The sequence below is a fragment of the Oncorhynchus nerka genome, linkage group LG28 (genome assembly GCF_034236695.1).
Source record: "Oncorhynchus nerka isolate Pitt River linkage group LG28, Oner_Uvic_2.0, whole genome shotgun sequence".
Lineage (NCBI taxonomy): Eukaryota > Metazoa > Chordata > Actinopteri > Salmoniformes > Salmonidae > Oncorhynchus > Oncorhynchus nerka.
Genome location: NC_088423.1, coordinates 46,512,412 through 46,530,619, shown reverse-complemented (window position 1 = coordinate 46,530,619; position 18,208 = coordinate 46,512,412). Strand labels below are relative to the sequence as shown.

The 18,208-nt window shown below is 43.8% G+C and overlaps 1 protein-coding gene across 1 annotated transcript in view; it reads left to right on the top strand.

Moving 5' to 3' along the window:
- Positions 1 to 4,658, top strand: part of LOC115113315 (protein quaking-B-like) — a 102,885-nt gene extending 98,227 nt beyond the window's left edge. Inside the window, exons 5-7 of the mRNA XM_065012854.1 lie at positions 407 to 494; positions 1,623 to 1,910; positions 2,751 to 4,658. Coding sequence (XP_064868926.1) covers positions 407 to 494; positions 1,623 to 1,910; positions 2,751 to 2,854 — 480 coding nt within the window. The 3' untranslated portion in view covers positions 2,855 to 4,658. The remainder of the gene's footprint in view (positions 1 to 406; positions 495 to 1,622; positions 1,911 to 2,750) is intronic.
- Positions 4,659 to 18,208: the final 13,550 nt, after the last annotated feature.

Sequence of the window (18,208 nt, the reverse complement as noted above, 5' to 3'; positions counted from 1 at the left end):
TGTGCGACTGTTCCTGTGTCTCTGTGCGACTGTTCTTGTGTCTCTGTGCGACTGTTCCTGTGTCTCTGTGCGACTGTTCCTGTGTCTCTGTGCGACTGTTCCTGTGTCTCTGTGCGACTGTTCCTGTGTCTCTGTGCGACTGTTCCTGTGTCTCTGTGCGACTGTTCCTGTGTCTCTGTGCGACTGTTCCTGTGTCTCTGTGCAACTGTTCCTGTGTCTCTGTGTGACTGTTCCTGTGTCTCTGTGCGACTGTTCCTGTGTCTCTGTGCGACTGTTCCTGTGTCTCTGTGCGACTGTTCCTGTGTCTCTGTGCGACTGTTCCTGTGTCTCTGTGCGACTGTTCCTGTGTCTCTGTGCGACTGTTCCTGTGTCTCTGTGTGACTGTTCCTGTGTCTCTGTGCTCCAGGCGGAGGGAGAGGACAGCCTGAAGAAGATGCAGCTGATGGAGCTGGCCATCCTCAACGGCACCTACCGAGACGCCAACATCAAGTCACGTAAGGATGACATCACCGCGCCCCTATCCCTAGGGGGGGCACTGACTGACACGGTAGAACAGCCCTTTGTGTGTCCGGGAGCAGTGTAATTCAAACTGCTCCTTTTCGCTCACGACAAGCCCAGGAGCGTTGTGCGGTGCCATGAATTGAACAGAGTGTGCTTTTGGCTTGCCACGTTCAGCGTTCCCCTCAGTGCATTTTTCGTTGTTTCTTTGGTTACTTTGGTTTCCCTGCTGTCCTATTGGGTGGCACTCGGTCAAGTTCTTTTGAAGGAGGAAGAGAGGTCTAGCTCTGACTGGGCGTCCATTTTGTGTCGCTGAGGGAGATGCGTGCCTCATTCCAATCGCATGGTGTTTGTGCTGAACAGATCCCAGCCAGCACTGTTGTGCCCGAATCAAACTCTGTGCTAGAGATGCATGGAGGCAATCCTTGAAGACCTCTCTTATATTGTGCTAAATGCTGTGTAGTGGAAGCTAAGCAAGGCCAGTCTGTCGAACAGTTTGTTTATGTAGCTTTTTCTCCGGTTCCTGACTTATCTGATATTTATTGAGTGTGTCCTATGATATGTGTGATAGATGCTAACTTGTGTTTTGTATCCTCCTTTTTCTTCCACTTCTCTCCACCTCTCCTCCCCCTCTGGTCTCTCCACACACCCCTCCCTCTTCCTCCTCCTCCACCTCTCTTCCCCCTCTGGTCTCTCCACACACCCCTCCCTCTTCCTCCTCCTCCACCTCTCCTCCCCCTCTGGTCTCTCCACACACCCCTCCCTCTTCCTCCTCCTCCACCTCTCCTCCCCCTCTGGTCTCTCCACACACCCCTCCCTCTTCCTCCTCCTCCACCTCTCCTCCCCTCTGGTCTCTCCACACACCCCTCCCTCTTCCTCCTCCTCTCCTCCCCTCTGGTCTCTCCACACACCCCTCCCTCTTCCTCCTCCTCCACCTCTCCTCCCCCTCTGGTCTCTCCACACCCCTCCCTCTTCCTCCTCCTCCACCTCTCCTCCCCCTCTGGTCTCTCCACACACCCCTCCCTCTTCCTCCTCCTCCACCTCTCCTCCCCCTCTGGTCTCTCCACACCCCTCCCTCTTCCTCCTCCTCCACCTCTTCTCCCGTGTTTTCCTGCTCACTCCAGCTGCCCTTGCCTTCTCTCTTGCAGCGAACGCCCAGGCGCCCCGCATCATCGCCGGCCCCGCCCCCATGCCCCAGAACGCCCTGCGCACTTCCACCCCGGCCGGCCCCACCCTAATGCCCCTGATCCGACAGATCCAGACCTGCATGCCCAACGGCTCGCCCCACCCGGGCGTCATGACCCAGGGTCCCGAGTCGGGCCTCATATACGCGTCGCCGTACGATTACCCCTACACGCTGGCCCCTGCCACCTCCATCCTGGAGTACCCCATCGACTCCAGCGGGGTGTTAGGTAAGCATGCGTGCCCCTGCGATTGCCCCGCAGCCCCCACCAACACCACCACCCCCATGGCCAGTGGAATCCCGCCCCCACGCTGATCCTGCGCCACTCCTCCTAAATACGGCCCGCCCCCATTCACACTTTTGTGACGACCCCCCCTCAGAATAATACCACACTCCCCCGTCTCTCGCCCTCGCCCGCCCCAGCCTCCCAGGAGATACCACTGAAAGAGAGGGGTCAGCAACAGAAAGAGAAAAAAAACATTCCAGCTCTTTACTGCATCTTTCTTTTCACTATCATGAGACAATTCTCTCCTCTAAAAAGCCCTTTAAGAAATGTGTGCATAAATGAACTGGAAGTTAAGAGCTCTACTGGCTCTGTGATTTATAAGAGGGAGCGGTTTCATTCGGAAAAGGGTCCTTACCCTCCTCTCTCCCAGTCCCTGCATACACACGCAGCCCTATGGCTTTGAAAAAAGCCACTTTAGAAAATATCATATTACAAACGCGACTTGACTCCATTAAGACAGACTGTACCCAAAGGCACATTGTAAATCTGAACTGTTACCAATGCACCAAAAGGTCAACAGCAGCGTGTCCAATTGGGTTGAGCACATTCCAGACAGCCAGGGTGTCAGCCATTAGTAGCCAGAGTTTTGCCTAATGCAGTGGACCAAGCCTCCAACTGTGTCTGGGTGAAGGGAGAGGGGAGAGGGGATTCTGGGTTGGGGCGGGGGTTGGGTGAGTGAGGCTGGGTGGGTGGGGGTGTTACTGTGAAGGGGTGGGTGGTCGAGGAGCGGCGGAGCCCAGTGAAGATTTCACCCTGTCTCTCTCTCTTGTGTGACCTATACAGCGTCCTCAAAGGCCGAAGAGCTGCCCCTCTACCTGGGGTTTCAGACCTGTCACTTTCCCATCACTGTGCAGCGAGGAGAGCCCTGCAACCGGCCTCCCTTTTAAAGAAACGTCCCTTCCCTCCCTCTTTCCCTCCACCCCCTCAAACAACACACACCCACCTCCTCATCTCCCTCCTCCCTCCCCGCCACCACACGCTGGACTGGTTGAGGATTGGCCCTCTCTGAGCAACCACAAGCCACAAGGGGAAGCCTCGGCCCTTCCTCTTTTAATGTCTGTTCAAAGTGACGTGTGTGTTACTGATCAACCCTTTTTGATTTCCTGTCCTGATGATGATGATATATTTGTGTATGATGATGAGGGAGAACTGAGCTCCACCTTGCTGCAGACCCCCCTTGGGGGCGCCCCCCTCTCTCTGGGTGTGGCTTGGGGGCGTCCTGAGGGGTAACATGAGGACGGTGAGGGGTCAGAGGGGGTCGACAGAGAGGGCTTGCGGAGCCAATGGAGGAGATGGTGTGTGTTGGCGATGGGGCACCTGCAGTTAAAGTGTCTAGGCTTCACAGGCTTTATTCACAAAGGGATTTTAGGACATTCTGTCCCGACACTGACAGTCTTAACTTCACTCTCATGAAAAATATTCACAGAATGAGACTTTCAGCTCAAGTGTAGCCCAAACGACAGTCAGTGAGTGAACAACATAGCCCTTTTGTATAACGCATTTTTGCATTGACTCAAACGGAGTGTCCTAAAATGGCTTCGGGAATAGGGGCCTGGTAGTGTGTTGCTTCTCAAAGGACAGGAACTCCTGGCACTAATTCACCGTTCCCTTCCTTTATTCAATAGGTGTGGCTTTCCCCACGAAAGGCTAAAAGAGTTTCACGGATCCTTACTGAGCCCCTCATCCGATCTGAGTGTTGACACACATGTGCTTTTGTTTCACAGCTGCCTTGAGTGTAATGAACCAAGAGCCGGGCAGACAGACAGGCAGACAGACAGACAGGCAGACAGACAGGCAGGCAGACAGGCAGGCAGGCAGGCAGACAGACAGACAGACAGACAGACAGACAGACAGACAGACAGACAGACAGACAGACAGACAGACAGACAGACAGACAGACAGACAGACAGACAGACAGACAGACAGACAGACAGGCAGACAGGCAGACAGACACAGACAGGCAGACAGACAGACAGACAGATAGAAAGACAGACAGACTGGCAGGCTCCCTCACTACTGATGTTTACACCGGCCAAACCTCCCCGAAGAGGCACGGGCCTTAACGCCATGCATTATGTGTGAGTGTGTATGTGCATCCTGTACACACATTCATATAAGTATATTTTCGCAGACCTACGGTATGCGACTGTTCCACTGACTGCTATGTCTGGGATTGAAAATCTATACAATACTGTCACGCTTTACTAATCACTTAATTCATTGCCTTTTTTTCTACCTATTCTTTTTATTTTTTATTTTATAAGAGATGTTCATTTTTTTTTACTACTGCAAATGTGCCTAAAAGCTTTCATCTCTGGGCTTTAACCAGAGAGTGAGTGATCAGTATTATATTTAAAACGAATAACTGAAGAGATGCTCAACCTGAGATTATGTGACTAGTAAAGCTCCCCTCTGTGTGTGTGTGTGTGTGTGTGTGTGTGTGTGTGTGTGTGTGTGTGTGTGTGTGTGTGTGTGTGTGTGTGTGTGTGTGTGTGTGTGTGTGTGTGTGTGTGTGCATAAATGCCTAATTTCTGCAAATTTGTAACAAGGACTCAAGAAAACAATGGATCCTTACAGTCAAGGTTACTCCATAGTCACAAATGCTACTATGTCCAAGATTTCTCCTTGTTACGATGAAGTATATGAGTATAATTTGTGCCTTAACATGTATTTCTAAAGATTTTTTCCTAATTGTGTTACGTGTTTGGTCGTATAAACCTTGACGATATGACGAATTGACTTGATGGAAACGGCGAAGGAGGAAATGACCTAATCCTTGTTTTGGTCATGTTGTTGCAATCCGAGCAGGTGCAGTGACTACTAAGGTTCGAAGGCACGAACTGCGGGTCCATCCTTACCAAAGGATAGTGACCGCAGACCGAGGTTAGTTTAGCTCTTATGCATTTGTGTTTTTATTGCCAATGCCTGCTCACTGTTGGTCCTGATCTGTTTTGCAACATGTACAAATTGTTCAGCTAGTCGTTCCGGTTTGTGATGTGATGCAACATACTGCGCACCCTTCCTCGTCGTGGCCTCTGAGAAACATTTATTTGGAATACATTTGTTCTCAGAGTGCGTACGTGGAAGGCTGTACAAAGTGATTCTGAGAACTAGTGACCACAACACAGTAGCCGAATGATGCTTTTGCTATCTAGGTAGAGACACAAACATACACACCTGCATTTAAAAAAAAAAAAAAACTACTCCACTCTATTATTTCGATGACTTTATGAATCTGACATGATGTCGATGACAAATAATGGCCGATACCCCTTTATTAAAAAAAGAAGATCAAATGACCTGTATTTTAGTTTCCTCCCTCCGTTCAACGAGGAGGTTGCAATTTTATTTCAAATGCACTTAAGTCTTCAGCTTCTTACGTGGATAATGTAGCGTTTTAATCGATAAATGATGTCCATTTGTATTTATTTGTTTGAGGAAATTCATGTTTTGAGAATCTGACCCGTTGTATTGTCAAGGACAACACAGAAGTGTAAACCTGTCATGTCATATATATATTTTTTCATCTCCCCATTTTTACTACAGTATTTTTTTTAAGTCTCAACAACGGCGTCATAAGAAAAGAGGGATGGACACGTGGTAGGCTATAGACTGGAAATGGTTTTATTCTGCAGAGAAGGTAAACAAACACAACAGTCAGAGCTTTCGCTCTCTAAAGTCCACATGCGTCACACCTTCTTCTCGAAGTCCATACAGACCTTGTAATACTCTCACTGAATACTGAGAATAACCGAGGTAGTAAACCAGAGAAGAAACCATTTGTCAAATTACGCGAGCAACAAAGAATTTACGGGGTCTGTTCTCTATCAGTGACTTTTCTCTGTTTTATCCTTATACCCATGGTGCTTAATACACCAAGTGTGCCTTGTACATACACCCACACTGTGTATCATCACATTTCACTACAGATCATTCCTTGTACCCAATCAAGCGAGTGTTTGCAATGTGCCAGAAAATAGGATGCAAATGCCAATTGAAAAACTGCCTACATGCAGACATTTTTTGGATAAATCAACCTACATTTTAGTACATACGTTGAAGTTGAAAACCCAGTGAAATTGATTCAATTGTAATACTGTTTAAATAAGTCCAATTCACGAATCACCTTTTTTTTTTTGCTGCTAGATGATGTGGAACAATTAACATATATAATTAACAGTATATGAAAACTGGGTCTAAGGATATTCAGGTTTCGGCACTGTAGCGCTGTCTGTGAATTGCCTCTGAAAACTTGATAGCTCAAATCTGCCCTAAAACAAATAAATTAATATAAAAATAACTGTAATATGGAGTTACTTAAGAAGTGCATATTATACAAAGGGTATTATTACTAAAAGGTCAAACCTTAATCCATAATGATAATACATGATAATAATGGTAACGGATAGGTTACTGACAAATTGAATGACAAACCAACATCCGATGAAATTGCACAAAAGCCTGTATTCAATCGACCTCTTCATACGTTTGGCTCCCACACTCTGATGAACAGTTTTACACCATTAAAACTTTGGTTTATTCAAACATTACGGTAACACAACGTAATATGATTGACGTATCAGTGCGGTTTGGGGGGTTGAACCATGAGGCAGGGGGCATTGAGTGCAGGCCAACCGGTCAAGCCTGTGTGTAAGAGGCAGGCTGACTGGTGGAAGCAGGGAGGAAGCTAAGATGGCGTCTGAGATGTGGGCCTTTTCATCAGCTCATATTGGCAAAGCTGTTGAACGGTCTCAAAATAGTAAATACACTATCAAATGAGTATGTCAATTGGGGTCTAGAGATTTACAGTGCCTTCAGAAAGTATTCACAAACTGAATTTAAAATGAATTAAGTTGAGAGGTTGTGTCAGTGATGTAGACAATACCCCATAATGTCGAGGTGGAATTGTTTTTAGAAATGTTTACAAATTAAAAATGAAAAGCTTAAGTCTTGAGTCAGTAGGTATTCAACCCTTTTGCCTAGTAAGCCTAGTAATAATATGCTTAACAAGTCACATAAGTTGCATGGACTATGTGTGCAATAATAGTGTTTAACGTGATTTTTAAATGACTACCCCATCTCTCTACCCCACACATACAATTATCTTTAAGGTCCCTCAGTCAAGCAGTGAATTTCAAGCACAGATTCAACCACAAAGACCATGGAGGTTTTTCTATGTTTCGCAAAGAAGGGCACCTATTGGTAGATGGGTAAAAAAAACAGACATTGAATATCACTTTGAGCATGGTGCAGTAATTAATTGTACACATTTGATGGTGTATCAATACACCCAATCACTGCAAAGATACAGGCCCCCTTCTTAAATCAGTTCCGGAGAAGAAGGAAACCGCTCAGTGATTTCACCATGAGGCTAATGGTGATTTTACAACAGTTACAGAGTTTAATGGCTGTGATGGGAAATAACTGACGATGGATCAACAACATTGTATTACTAACATAAATGACAGAGTGGAAAGAAGGAAGCCTGTAGGAAAAAAATATTCCAAAACATACATCCTGTTTGCAATAAGGCAGGCGCTAAAGTAATAGTGCAAAAAATGTGGCAAAGAAATACACGTTTTTTCCTGAATACAAAGCATTATGTTTGAGGCAAATCTAACCTAACACATCGCTGTGTACCACTCTTCATATTTTGAAGAATGATGTTGGCTGCATCATGTTATGGGTATGCTTGTCATCGGCAAGAACGAGGGAGTTTTATAGGATAAAAATAAATGGAATACAGCTAAGCATAGACAAAATCCTAGAGGAAAACCTGGTTCAGCCTGCTTTCCACCAGACACTGGGAGACAAATTCACCTTTCAGCAGGACAATAACCTAAAACACAAGGCCAAATATACACTGTTGCTTACCAAGATGACATTGAATGTTCCTGACTGGCATAGTTCAATTTTTGACTTAAATCGGCTTGAACATCTATGGCAAGACTTGAAAATGGCTGTCTAACAATGATCAATGACCGTCTTTTTATTTATTTATTTAAACCCGGTAAGTTGACTGAGAACACGGTCTCATTTACAGCAACGACCTGGGGAATAGGTTTAGGGGAGAGAAGGGGGATGAATGACAGCACACTACACAGGGCAATGTCCCCAATCACTGCCTTGTGTTATTGGGATATTTTTTGGGGGGGGGGGGGGACAAGAGGACAGAGTCCTACACCACTTCCAGCAGCATCTGGTGTCCTATCTAGGGACTGACCCGGACCAACCTTTCTTAGCTTTTGAGGCAAGCCAGCGGTGGGATGCAGGGTGGTATGCTGCTGGTTAAAGCCAGCTGTGGGATGCAGGGTGGTATGCTGCTGGTTAAAGCCAGCGGTGGGATGCAGGGTGGTATGCATGCTGCTTTTTAAAGCCAGCGGTGGGATGCAGGGTGGTATGCTGCTGGTTAAAGCCAGCGGTGGGATGCAGGGTGGTATGCTGCTGGTTAAAGCCAGCGGTGGGATGCAGGGTGGTATGCTGCTGGTTAAAGCCAGCGGTGGGATGCAGGGTGGTATGCTGCTGGTTAAAGCCAGCGGTGGGATGCAGGTTGGTATGCTGCTGGCAAAATGCTCTGGTGGTATCTTGACAGAGCTTGACACATTATTTAAGAATAATGAGAAAATATTGTACAATCCAGGTGTCCAAAGCTCTTAGAGAAAAATACTCTTACCCAGAAACTCTAAGCTGTAATCGCTGACTCTAACTTGTATTGCACTGGGGGGGGTTGAATACTTATCTAATCAAGATATATTACTCTTTTATTTCCCATTAATAAATAAAAAATCTTCCACTTTGACATTACAGAGTATTTTGTGTAGATCATTGACAATCTTTTTTTCAATTAAATCCATTTAATCCCACTTTATAACACAACAAAATCTGTGAAATGTAAAAGGGTTTGAATACGTTCTGAAGGCACTGTATACAGTATATCCTATTTAGATTTTCCTCTGGACACTTTACAGTGCATTAGAAAGCATTTTACAACAGCTCTCAACGATACAGTTCTTAAACTCTTAATACAGTAAGATTTACAATATTTTGTCAATCTGGTAAAGAAGCCTTTCTTCTTTTCTTTACATCTGTTTGATTGTTGCTTCATTTGAAAAGAGAGACTACAGCACAAATCTTATTTTGCACTGAATTATTATTTTTTTTAAAGTCAAAAGCATTCTTCATCTCCTCTGCTGCAGTCAGAATGGCAGAACCTCAGACGATGAAATGAAACATATGATCTAAGCTGCATACGTCTTAAACGGACCACTGTGGAGTGGACAGAGAACTCTAGGGTCCATTTTGGATGAGAAATTGCCAGAGTGTGAATGCATTTACCAGAAATGTTCCACTTGAGAATTAAAAAAAAAAAAAAATGTTTTACTGTAAAGCTTCTTTAAATGTTTTGTTGTTGCAAAGAAAATAGTATTTACTTGTGGCTTCTTGAAATATATATATAAATATATATATAAAATATAAAGCAGGAATGTATATGAAATGTCAGAAATAGCAAGGATTATCCTATAGGGCTATTTGTAGGAAAGACAAATATCCATCATAGCAGCTTTATAGCACCACTTTAGAAAATGTCCTCTATTTTTGAATATATTTTAGGGCTTTAAACAAAAGACAGGACCTTTTCAGTGTTTATATGCAAGTGAATTGTATATTGTCTCCTAAGCTGAGGGCACTGGCTGAAGTGATGGCTTTGGCATGCTCACAGCTTAACGTTTCATGGCTAGTGTGCTATTTTAGAAAATACCATGTAGTGTTGCTTTGTATCATTAAAGCAAAGATTTTCATGCTTGTTGTAAATAGAAAACATACTTTGAAAAGGCAATAAAAAAAATGATATTGAGTTTTAATTTTTTTAAATGACAAACACCGTTTTGGCCTAAAATGATTTTTTTCCACAGCGGACTTCTTGAATTTCTCACTGTAACCTCTCTAAATGAATTAATTCCCAAACAATGAGACTTATTCATATTCACTTCCACCACTACTAGCTGCTTAACTCTTGAACCTCTGAAGTGCTCTAATACTTATTAGCAGTCAGGTAACAATAACTTTACTGACTGTTGTCCACGACTATACCTTCCTCCATCTCGTTTGGATCTTTCCCTCTGATTTACTGTCCGTTTACTTGACTGCTACTAACCATTTAGAACTACTGTAATTGTCTTTTTTAATTCCCTCCTTTTTAACACGTGAGCTGAAGGGACGGGACTGTCTTTCACGTTATGTAAAATCATGCTTTCATGACTTTACCACATTGTAAGGATATAGATGAGTAGCTCTTGCTGAACTCTTGGATTCAATCAACCCATCATATGAATTGTCCTTTTATCTAAACAAACAGAAGGATGCATGAATTGTTTTCATTTCTGACAGAGCATATGGAAACATATGGTGTCACGTGTAGATTGGTCGGTCGCAGTTGTGGCGTAATTGCATGGTGGATTGAATGGGTGCATGGTATAGCTCTGATTAGTTAAGCCATGTTGTCATCCTGCTGTCGCTAGCTGAGACTAATCTCCTCTATCTTTTTTCTTTCCTTTCATTTTTGTTTCTCTCCTTTATAATTTGTCTCTCTTTTCTGTTTGTTTGTTTCTTAACACCCCCAGCCGCCACTGGCAACTAACCCCTGACCTTCTGACCTTCTGAAATCTTCAACCAATGATGACCTGGCCATTGCCCGCACATCAGTTCTTTGGTAGAAGGGAAAAAAAGCAGCCTTGGCTTGTTACAGTCAGTCAAGGCACAGCTTCTCATCACCTGACTAATGGACACACTACAATGGCTTGGCAGCCCCCTCCTGCCTGCCCAGTCTGCTTATTAGGGGGACAGATACTGGCTCTAGACCTGCACTGAATCATTGTTAAGCAATAAGGTCTGATATGCCCCCTCTTATCCTCCCTGACCGAGTCCCCGCCAAGCAACCCCCAAACACACCACACTCTAAAACACCCTGGTAACGCCCCGTTGGTCGCCTCCGGAAGATCAAGAAGGATGCAAACCTCCACTCCCTGACCGCCCAAAATCACCGTACCCCCTGGACCTGCCACATCGCCCAGGTGACCTTCCCACTGTCATGGTAACTGAGCTGACTATGAATGTATAGCAGCGTGGTGAGTCCTGCCACCTCTCTCTCTCTCTCTCTCTCTCTCTCTCTCTATATATATATATATATATATATATAAATATATAAATATATATATATATATATATATATCTCCCTCTCTCTCTCTATCTACCCCTGCCAACTGATGACTCATCTCTCTTCACTGACTATGAAGTCCTGGGTCTTTTATGACATGAAGACTGAGGGGGTTTCATTTAAGCAGGACTTGAAGAGAGAATAGGGGCTCTATTCAATCAGACAATCTGCATAGTGGTTGTTTTGGCTGTGTGTCAGAGGTGAAACTGCGTTAGAGCTGTCAAATCCACAAGTGGTTCCTGGCATTATACCCAAAGCGGACATTACCATTGGCTGCACAGAGTCACATTAAGAGAAATTCCATGCAGCCTTGATCACAAGTTCAATCACTGGAATATGAGATGTAATCTACACCTAGAAATTCTCATTATTTCATTTAATGATTTGGCGTCATTATTTCTATGTAGCCTACACTTTCTTCTTCGGCACTTCCTAACGCGAGTGGGATGGGTGTGGCTTTGTGACAGTGATCAAGAGCAGCTGCTCACCAATTTGACAGCTGCAATGCAGTTACACCTCCGACACCGACAAAACATCCACTGTGTCGGGTGTCGGCTATCGCCAGTTAACACGTCATCTGATTTCATCTAGTCCCTGGGGTCCAACAGAGAGTTTCAAGACTATAGAAGGGAGAGTACCTGGCCCGTTACCTGGCATTGTCGTTGTTGTTTTTCTGCCATAAAGACATTTCTTTCTGTCAACTGTTTCTTTGAGGATGTAAAAGCCATGCTTGCCTATCTGCTGTACAAATGTATTGAAATTGTAGATACATGTGTAAAAATGGGGGAGAGCACCAATGTGAAGAAAATAGACACTTTTATTACACATGGGTGCTCATGGGAAAGAAAAAAAATCTATTTTTCAAAAACATAGTCTTTTATACCTTCGACTATTGTAAAGAGAAATTTGTAATGAAACCCTTTATGTCATGAAAACTATCCTGTTTTCTTTCTGTGGATGGAGAGTGAAGACCAAAACAACCTTTCATTTTAATTCGGGGTTGAGGATTTAACTGAAGTGTAAAAAAAACGACAAAGTGCCTTATTTTACTCATATGGTTTCTGATATCTGAATGTGTCATCAGCCTTTAAGCTGCAGGACAAGTCAGTACACACAGTCTGTCAGCCACTGAGAGATGCCCTGAGACGGAGTCAGTCACCTCAGCCTTGTTGTTACACTAGACAGACACAGTAGGTCCCTTTCCGTAGGTACACAAGAGTACTTTTTGGTGGCTCCATAGCACAGAAGGCCGGTGGCAACTTAATTGGGGAGGATGGGTTCATAGTTATGGCTGGAATTGAATGGTATCGAACACATCAAACACATGGTTTCAATCACAGGAGACTGCTGAGGGGAGAACGGCTCATAATAATGGCTGGAACCGAACAAATGGAATGGCATCAAACACCTGGACACCGTGGGTTTGGTGTATTTGATCCCATTCCACTTATTCCGCTCCAATCATTACCGCAAGCCTGCTCTCCCCAATTAAGGTGCCGCCAACCTCCTGTGGTTTCCATGTGTTTGATGCCATTCCATTTACTCCATTCTAGACATTATTATGAGCCATCCTCCCCTCAGCAGCCTCCTGTGCTCCATCGAGTAGTAATATCAGTAGTATACCCAGGGCCGGCTCCAGGCATAAGCAACATAAGAAGTCCAACTCGTGCCAGCGTCGCCGTGGGACTCATTGGATTAATATGGGCAAAATATGTAGAATTGCAGGAAATGAGCTTTAAAACTGCAACAATTTCTCTCTACACCATGGTAAAATTGGTAGAATTGCAGGAAATTAGCTTTAAAACTGTAAAAATAAAAATAAATCTTGTTGCCTGAAATGTGTTATGAAATTGAAAAAAAATTCTCTCCGCCCCATAGCAAAATCTGTAGAACTGTAGAAAACTTGCTTTAAAACTGCAGAATTTTCTCTACACCCCATGGCAAAATGTGTAGAATTGCAGGACATTTACTTTAGAACGTACATTTGTCTCTCCGTCATCAAGAGGGGGGGCCACAAAAAAAATGTGCCCGCTTGGTGGGGGGGCCTCCCCCAACCAAATCTCTCTTAGGGCCCTCAAAATGATAGAGCCGGCACTGAGTATACCAATACTGTCCGAGTCAGTGTCTACACAGTCCTATCAATGTCCTAAATGGACAAATAGTATTATGTCTTTGTCTGTTGATGAGGGCCTCAGCTCAGAGTCGCCCAATTATTATATCCAGTAGTAGTAGCTACTCATGCCAGGACAGTCCCAAGGGTTTTTCTTGACATTCTCCAGATAGTCGAGCATGTCTTTACCTTTCTTTGAGTGGAGGGTCTGTGGTTCTTTATAAATAGACTGTGTTTCACTGTTATACGTGCTGTTCTGGACTGGCCTTATGTAGGAGTTGTCATTGGCATAGACATCCCAGCTGAGCTCTCGACCATGATGTAGTTCTCTAACACCCATCACATGAGATGAGGACTTGTCTTTTTTTTCCCCCTCCTGATTTACTATAGAGGAGTATTGGGTCGGTAGTCTCAGTGACCAGACATCTGCTGACTCGGCATCTGTGGTAGTTCTAGGTGAAGGGTTTATGTGATTGTGGTAACTAGGTGGTTGACTGTAAAGCCTGTGTGTACTTCCCAGTCTACACCAAAACATTGCTCCACATCCCCTTCTTTATTTACTATGCAACAGAATGGCCTCTAGTGGTTTATGGAGAGTCTCTGTGTCTCAGATTGTGTCTTAATGTGTGTACCGTTTAGTTTCAGTCTCAGTATTCTGTTTCAGACTTTGTTCTGTAGTGCAATTGCATATTATTATTATCAGTTATAAATGATGAATTAGTATGTATTCTCAATCATTATTATGATTATGATTATTGCCATACTTATTATTATCATTGTTATTAGTAATCGTATTATTATTTACGTTAATGGATTGACTTTGAATTAAGACGATTATTTTACAATAAATTGTTATTGGTGATAAAAGAATGGTGGCAAACGAATGGTTTTATTGGTTGTGAGTGAAAACATATCATAGCCAATAAAGCATGGCAATCCCATCCCTTAATAACATGCATGTTATGCTATTATCAGAGGTTTTTATATGCTATTTTGACAGCATTATTCTTGATCTGGTGTTTTTTTCTGAGTGTGCAAATCAAGCGTGTTACAGGACTCCATGCTGTCAAACGCAACTGATTCTGTTAGCATTTACTCCATGAATTGTGTGTAACCATACCCAAATTATTGCCTATGAGAAAACAGTATGTCTATTTGCAGCCATTGTTCTAAGTTTATAATGTATTTTTATATCTTATTTTCTATGTGTGTAAGACAAAATATTAAATGACTTCTTTACAGATTTGAATTTACATAAACGACAAAATCAGCTACATTATTTGTTTAATTTGAGATATTCTTTGTAGTTTATTAAATCAGTGTTTCATAATCCTGGTCCTGCTAATTAGAGTTTTTGCCCTAGCACTACACACCTGATTCCACTAATCAACTCATCATCAAACCTTTGATTGGTGGAATCAGTTGTCTGGTGCTAGGGAAAAAACTCAAATGTGGACCCTTTGGGTACCCAGGACCATGATTAAGAAACACTGCATTAAATGAACTCCTTGACAAAGCCTTATCTCTATTACCGATTCCTCACATTTAAGTTTTTCCTTTCCTCACATTTAGGGATGTTTGGTTGTGGCATGTTTGATTTAGCCAGTATTATTTTAATAAATGTTTCCAAACAGACATATTAACAAAGAACACTTGTTTTATTACCATCCTGAGGGCACTACTTAACTTTAGAGAGTCTGCCTCAAAAGGCTATAGAAGTTATTACCGTATAATGTGGTGGTAATTTTCAGCTATGAAACACTAGATGACACATACATCTAGCTATGAAGTCCTAACCCTCTTACATCATTGGGCCATTTGACTCAATCAAACATAGTAGATGCTTATTTTATGAGCATGTTGTTCTCTCAATAGTCTCTCAAAAATGACCTTACATTTCAGAGTACTTGAAATAGATTTGAACGATGTTTTAAAAAATATATAAACTTCTCATTATCTTCATTTGCCAAAGTATTAATCTGTGTTTTATTTCAAACCCCCATAAAATACCCAAGTTTGAAGTAAATTTGAGATGCGTCTACGGTCCATGTTTTTCAGCGTGGCTGTACTGACTCGAGTTTTGTACAGTAACCATGGCTACTCCCCTCTGCATCTAGGGTAAAAGATAAATAGATTGACCATCGTTTGTTATGGAAATGTTGTAGCTTGATGAAGGTTTCATATAGAATCCTAGACAATTGGGACATCCCAGAGGAAGAACGTTTTCATTGGCCTAGAAATCTGCACTATTCTGAGGAGTTTATGGAAAAGTGTGGGCGGGAAATACAAGCGGTGGGTGGCACAATTTCGGTAGGTACAAACCCTAAGGTTCTTAAACAAGTGAAACTTGACAATATCTTACTTGAAGAGCTACGTCGTAGCGTAATGAGAAACATTATATTCCACAACACAGGCTGAAACTTGAAGAGCTACGTCGTAGCGTAATGAGAAACATTATATTCCACAACACAGGCTGAAACTTGAAGAGCTACGTCGTAGCGTAATGAGAAACATTATATTCCACAACACAGGCTGAAACTTGAAGAGCTACGTCGTAGCGTAATGAGAAACATTATATTCCACAACACAGGCTGAAACTTGAAGAGCTACGTCGTAGCGTAATGAGAAACATTATATTCCACAACACAGGCTGAAACTTGAAGAGCTACGTCGTAGCGTACTGAGAAACATTATATTCCACAACACAGGCTGAAACTTGAAGAGCTACGTCGTAGCGTAATGAGAAACATTATATTCCACAACACAGGCTGAAACTTGAAGAGCTACGTCGTAGCGTACTGAGAAACATTATATTCCACAACACAGGCTGAAACTTGAAGAGCTACGTCGTAGCGTAATGAGAAACATTATATTCCACAACACAGGCTGAAACTTGAAGAGCTACGTCGTAGCGTAATGAGAAACATTATATTCCACAACACAGGCTGAAACTTGAAGAGCTACGTCGTAGCGTAATGAGAAACATTATATTCCACAACACAGGCTGAAACTTGAAGAACAGTGGGAAAGGAGCCTGGTGATTTGACAACGTTGTGTTTGAGTTGTTTACTTATGCAGTGTAGTTTATACAGTGAAGGACACCACAAACTAGGCTTGCGAATGGGTTGTAAAATGACCCCTGATCACTGATACAGAAGCAGAGAAGGAACACAGTGTGGCACAGAGGTGGGGTGGATGGCCAATCAATACCCCCTTTCACACTTTCTGACATTGGGAGGCATGAGTGGACATGTAATTGGGAATTGAGGGATTACTATCTGCGGTTATCTCCACAGCATGAAGCTAAAGTCAGTGGAGCATTCCTCAGATGCCCAAATGGCCACCGGGCCATCTCTACTCTCATACACACAACAACAACAACAACACCACCTCTGGTCTAGCAACCTGCTGTTATGAGACACACGAGAGCTGTTAACATTTTCCAATTTACAACCAATTCTCAACATGGCAACTAGGCTACAAGACTCCCTCCATCACAAGCACTCAAGTGTACTTTGGCCAAATCCATACTTGCACGTCCCACCGCTCACCCTTTCTGGGCTATCATTCCTTGTTTCACTCCTCATTCTCTTTTTCCCCTCTCCTCGTCCTCCATTCCGGAGATTTCTAGGGGAATTGCTATGTTTATTACAGGGCTTAAATTGCCTGGGCTGCAGCGGCCCGCTGCTATGGGCTGATAAGATGTGCTGGGGGCCCCGGCGGCTGTTTGGGGGAAGAAATCACATCTTGTGTCGCCACCAGGTGTTGAGCCACGTAAGTGTTTGTTTTTGTAGAAGAAGAAAAAAAGCTCTGCTCCCAGATCTCTGATTGGGTTGTGGGAGTCTGAGTCTCTCTCTCTCTCTCTCTCTGGGGACAGAGGGGGAGTCAATTATGAAGAGTGTTAAAGTAGATGTGATTCTCTCTGGGCGTCACATTTTAACTCCTGGGGAGGAGAAATGAGAAGTGACATGTTCAAGTTCACCCTGCCATAGATCAAGAGCAGCCATAACAGCAACACTGCCATGCCATGCCATGGGGTAGAGGAGGAGGACGAGGAGGAGGAGAGGGTTGGAGCAGAACACTGGAGTCTCCGCTGTGCGGATTGATCTGTAAATTGCTTCTGCCAGACTGCCATGCCCTGCAGAAACCCACATGTTATGGAGAAACCATGCTGTGATCATAGCAAAGCTGTGTTCTGTTGTTATCAGGGTCAATGGTACTTTTTCATTGTGTACTTTGTTCTTCTCTGCCATCTATTCCATTCAGCAGAACAGTACCAGTACTCTGGCTGTGATACATCCAATATTCTGCCCCAGAGTGGGGATCAATCAGAGAGAAGTACTCATCCCTCTCCTGCTCTGAATCTGCATGAGAGAGAGAGAGAGTGGTTGAATAATGTTCCCCCTGAATCGTAATCTGCAGACCCCCCCCCCACCCTTCGACCCCCATCCCCAATTTGGAGTATGCCCCCCACCCTCCCAGTCCTACTCCTAATGTAACATAATGCAGTGGGGGGGGCTAATGAGTATGTAAATGTCCTTAAGGGAGGGTAGGGAGGGGTGGGGAGTCCAGTACAGGCAGTGAGGATGAAAGCAGAGCTTTCAGGGACTGGGTAGAGAGTCCTGGGAGGGCGTTCAGCCGCCACACAGGGATCACCTTAGGAAGGCGCAGAGCACTTGTGACCTTCATGTCGACGCTGGCTGGGATCTTGGTCAGCTTTCTGGTGGCGGCTGGGAAAACTGAAAAGTGATGCATTGCGGCAATACCATAGTACCATTACCAATCCTTACCTCTGTTATCTTATGTTATGGATATACAGTGTCTTTGAAATGTGTCCCCTGGGTGCTCTTTTAAATAAAGTTGAACAGGGATACTGTTATTTTAACGCAGCAGGCTTTTCAATATTCTCTGTATTCA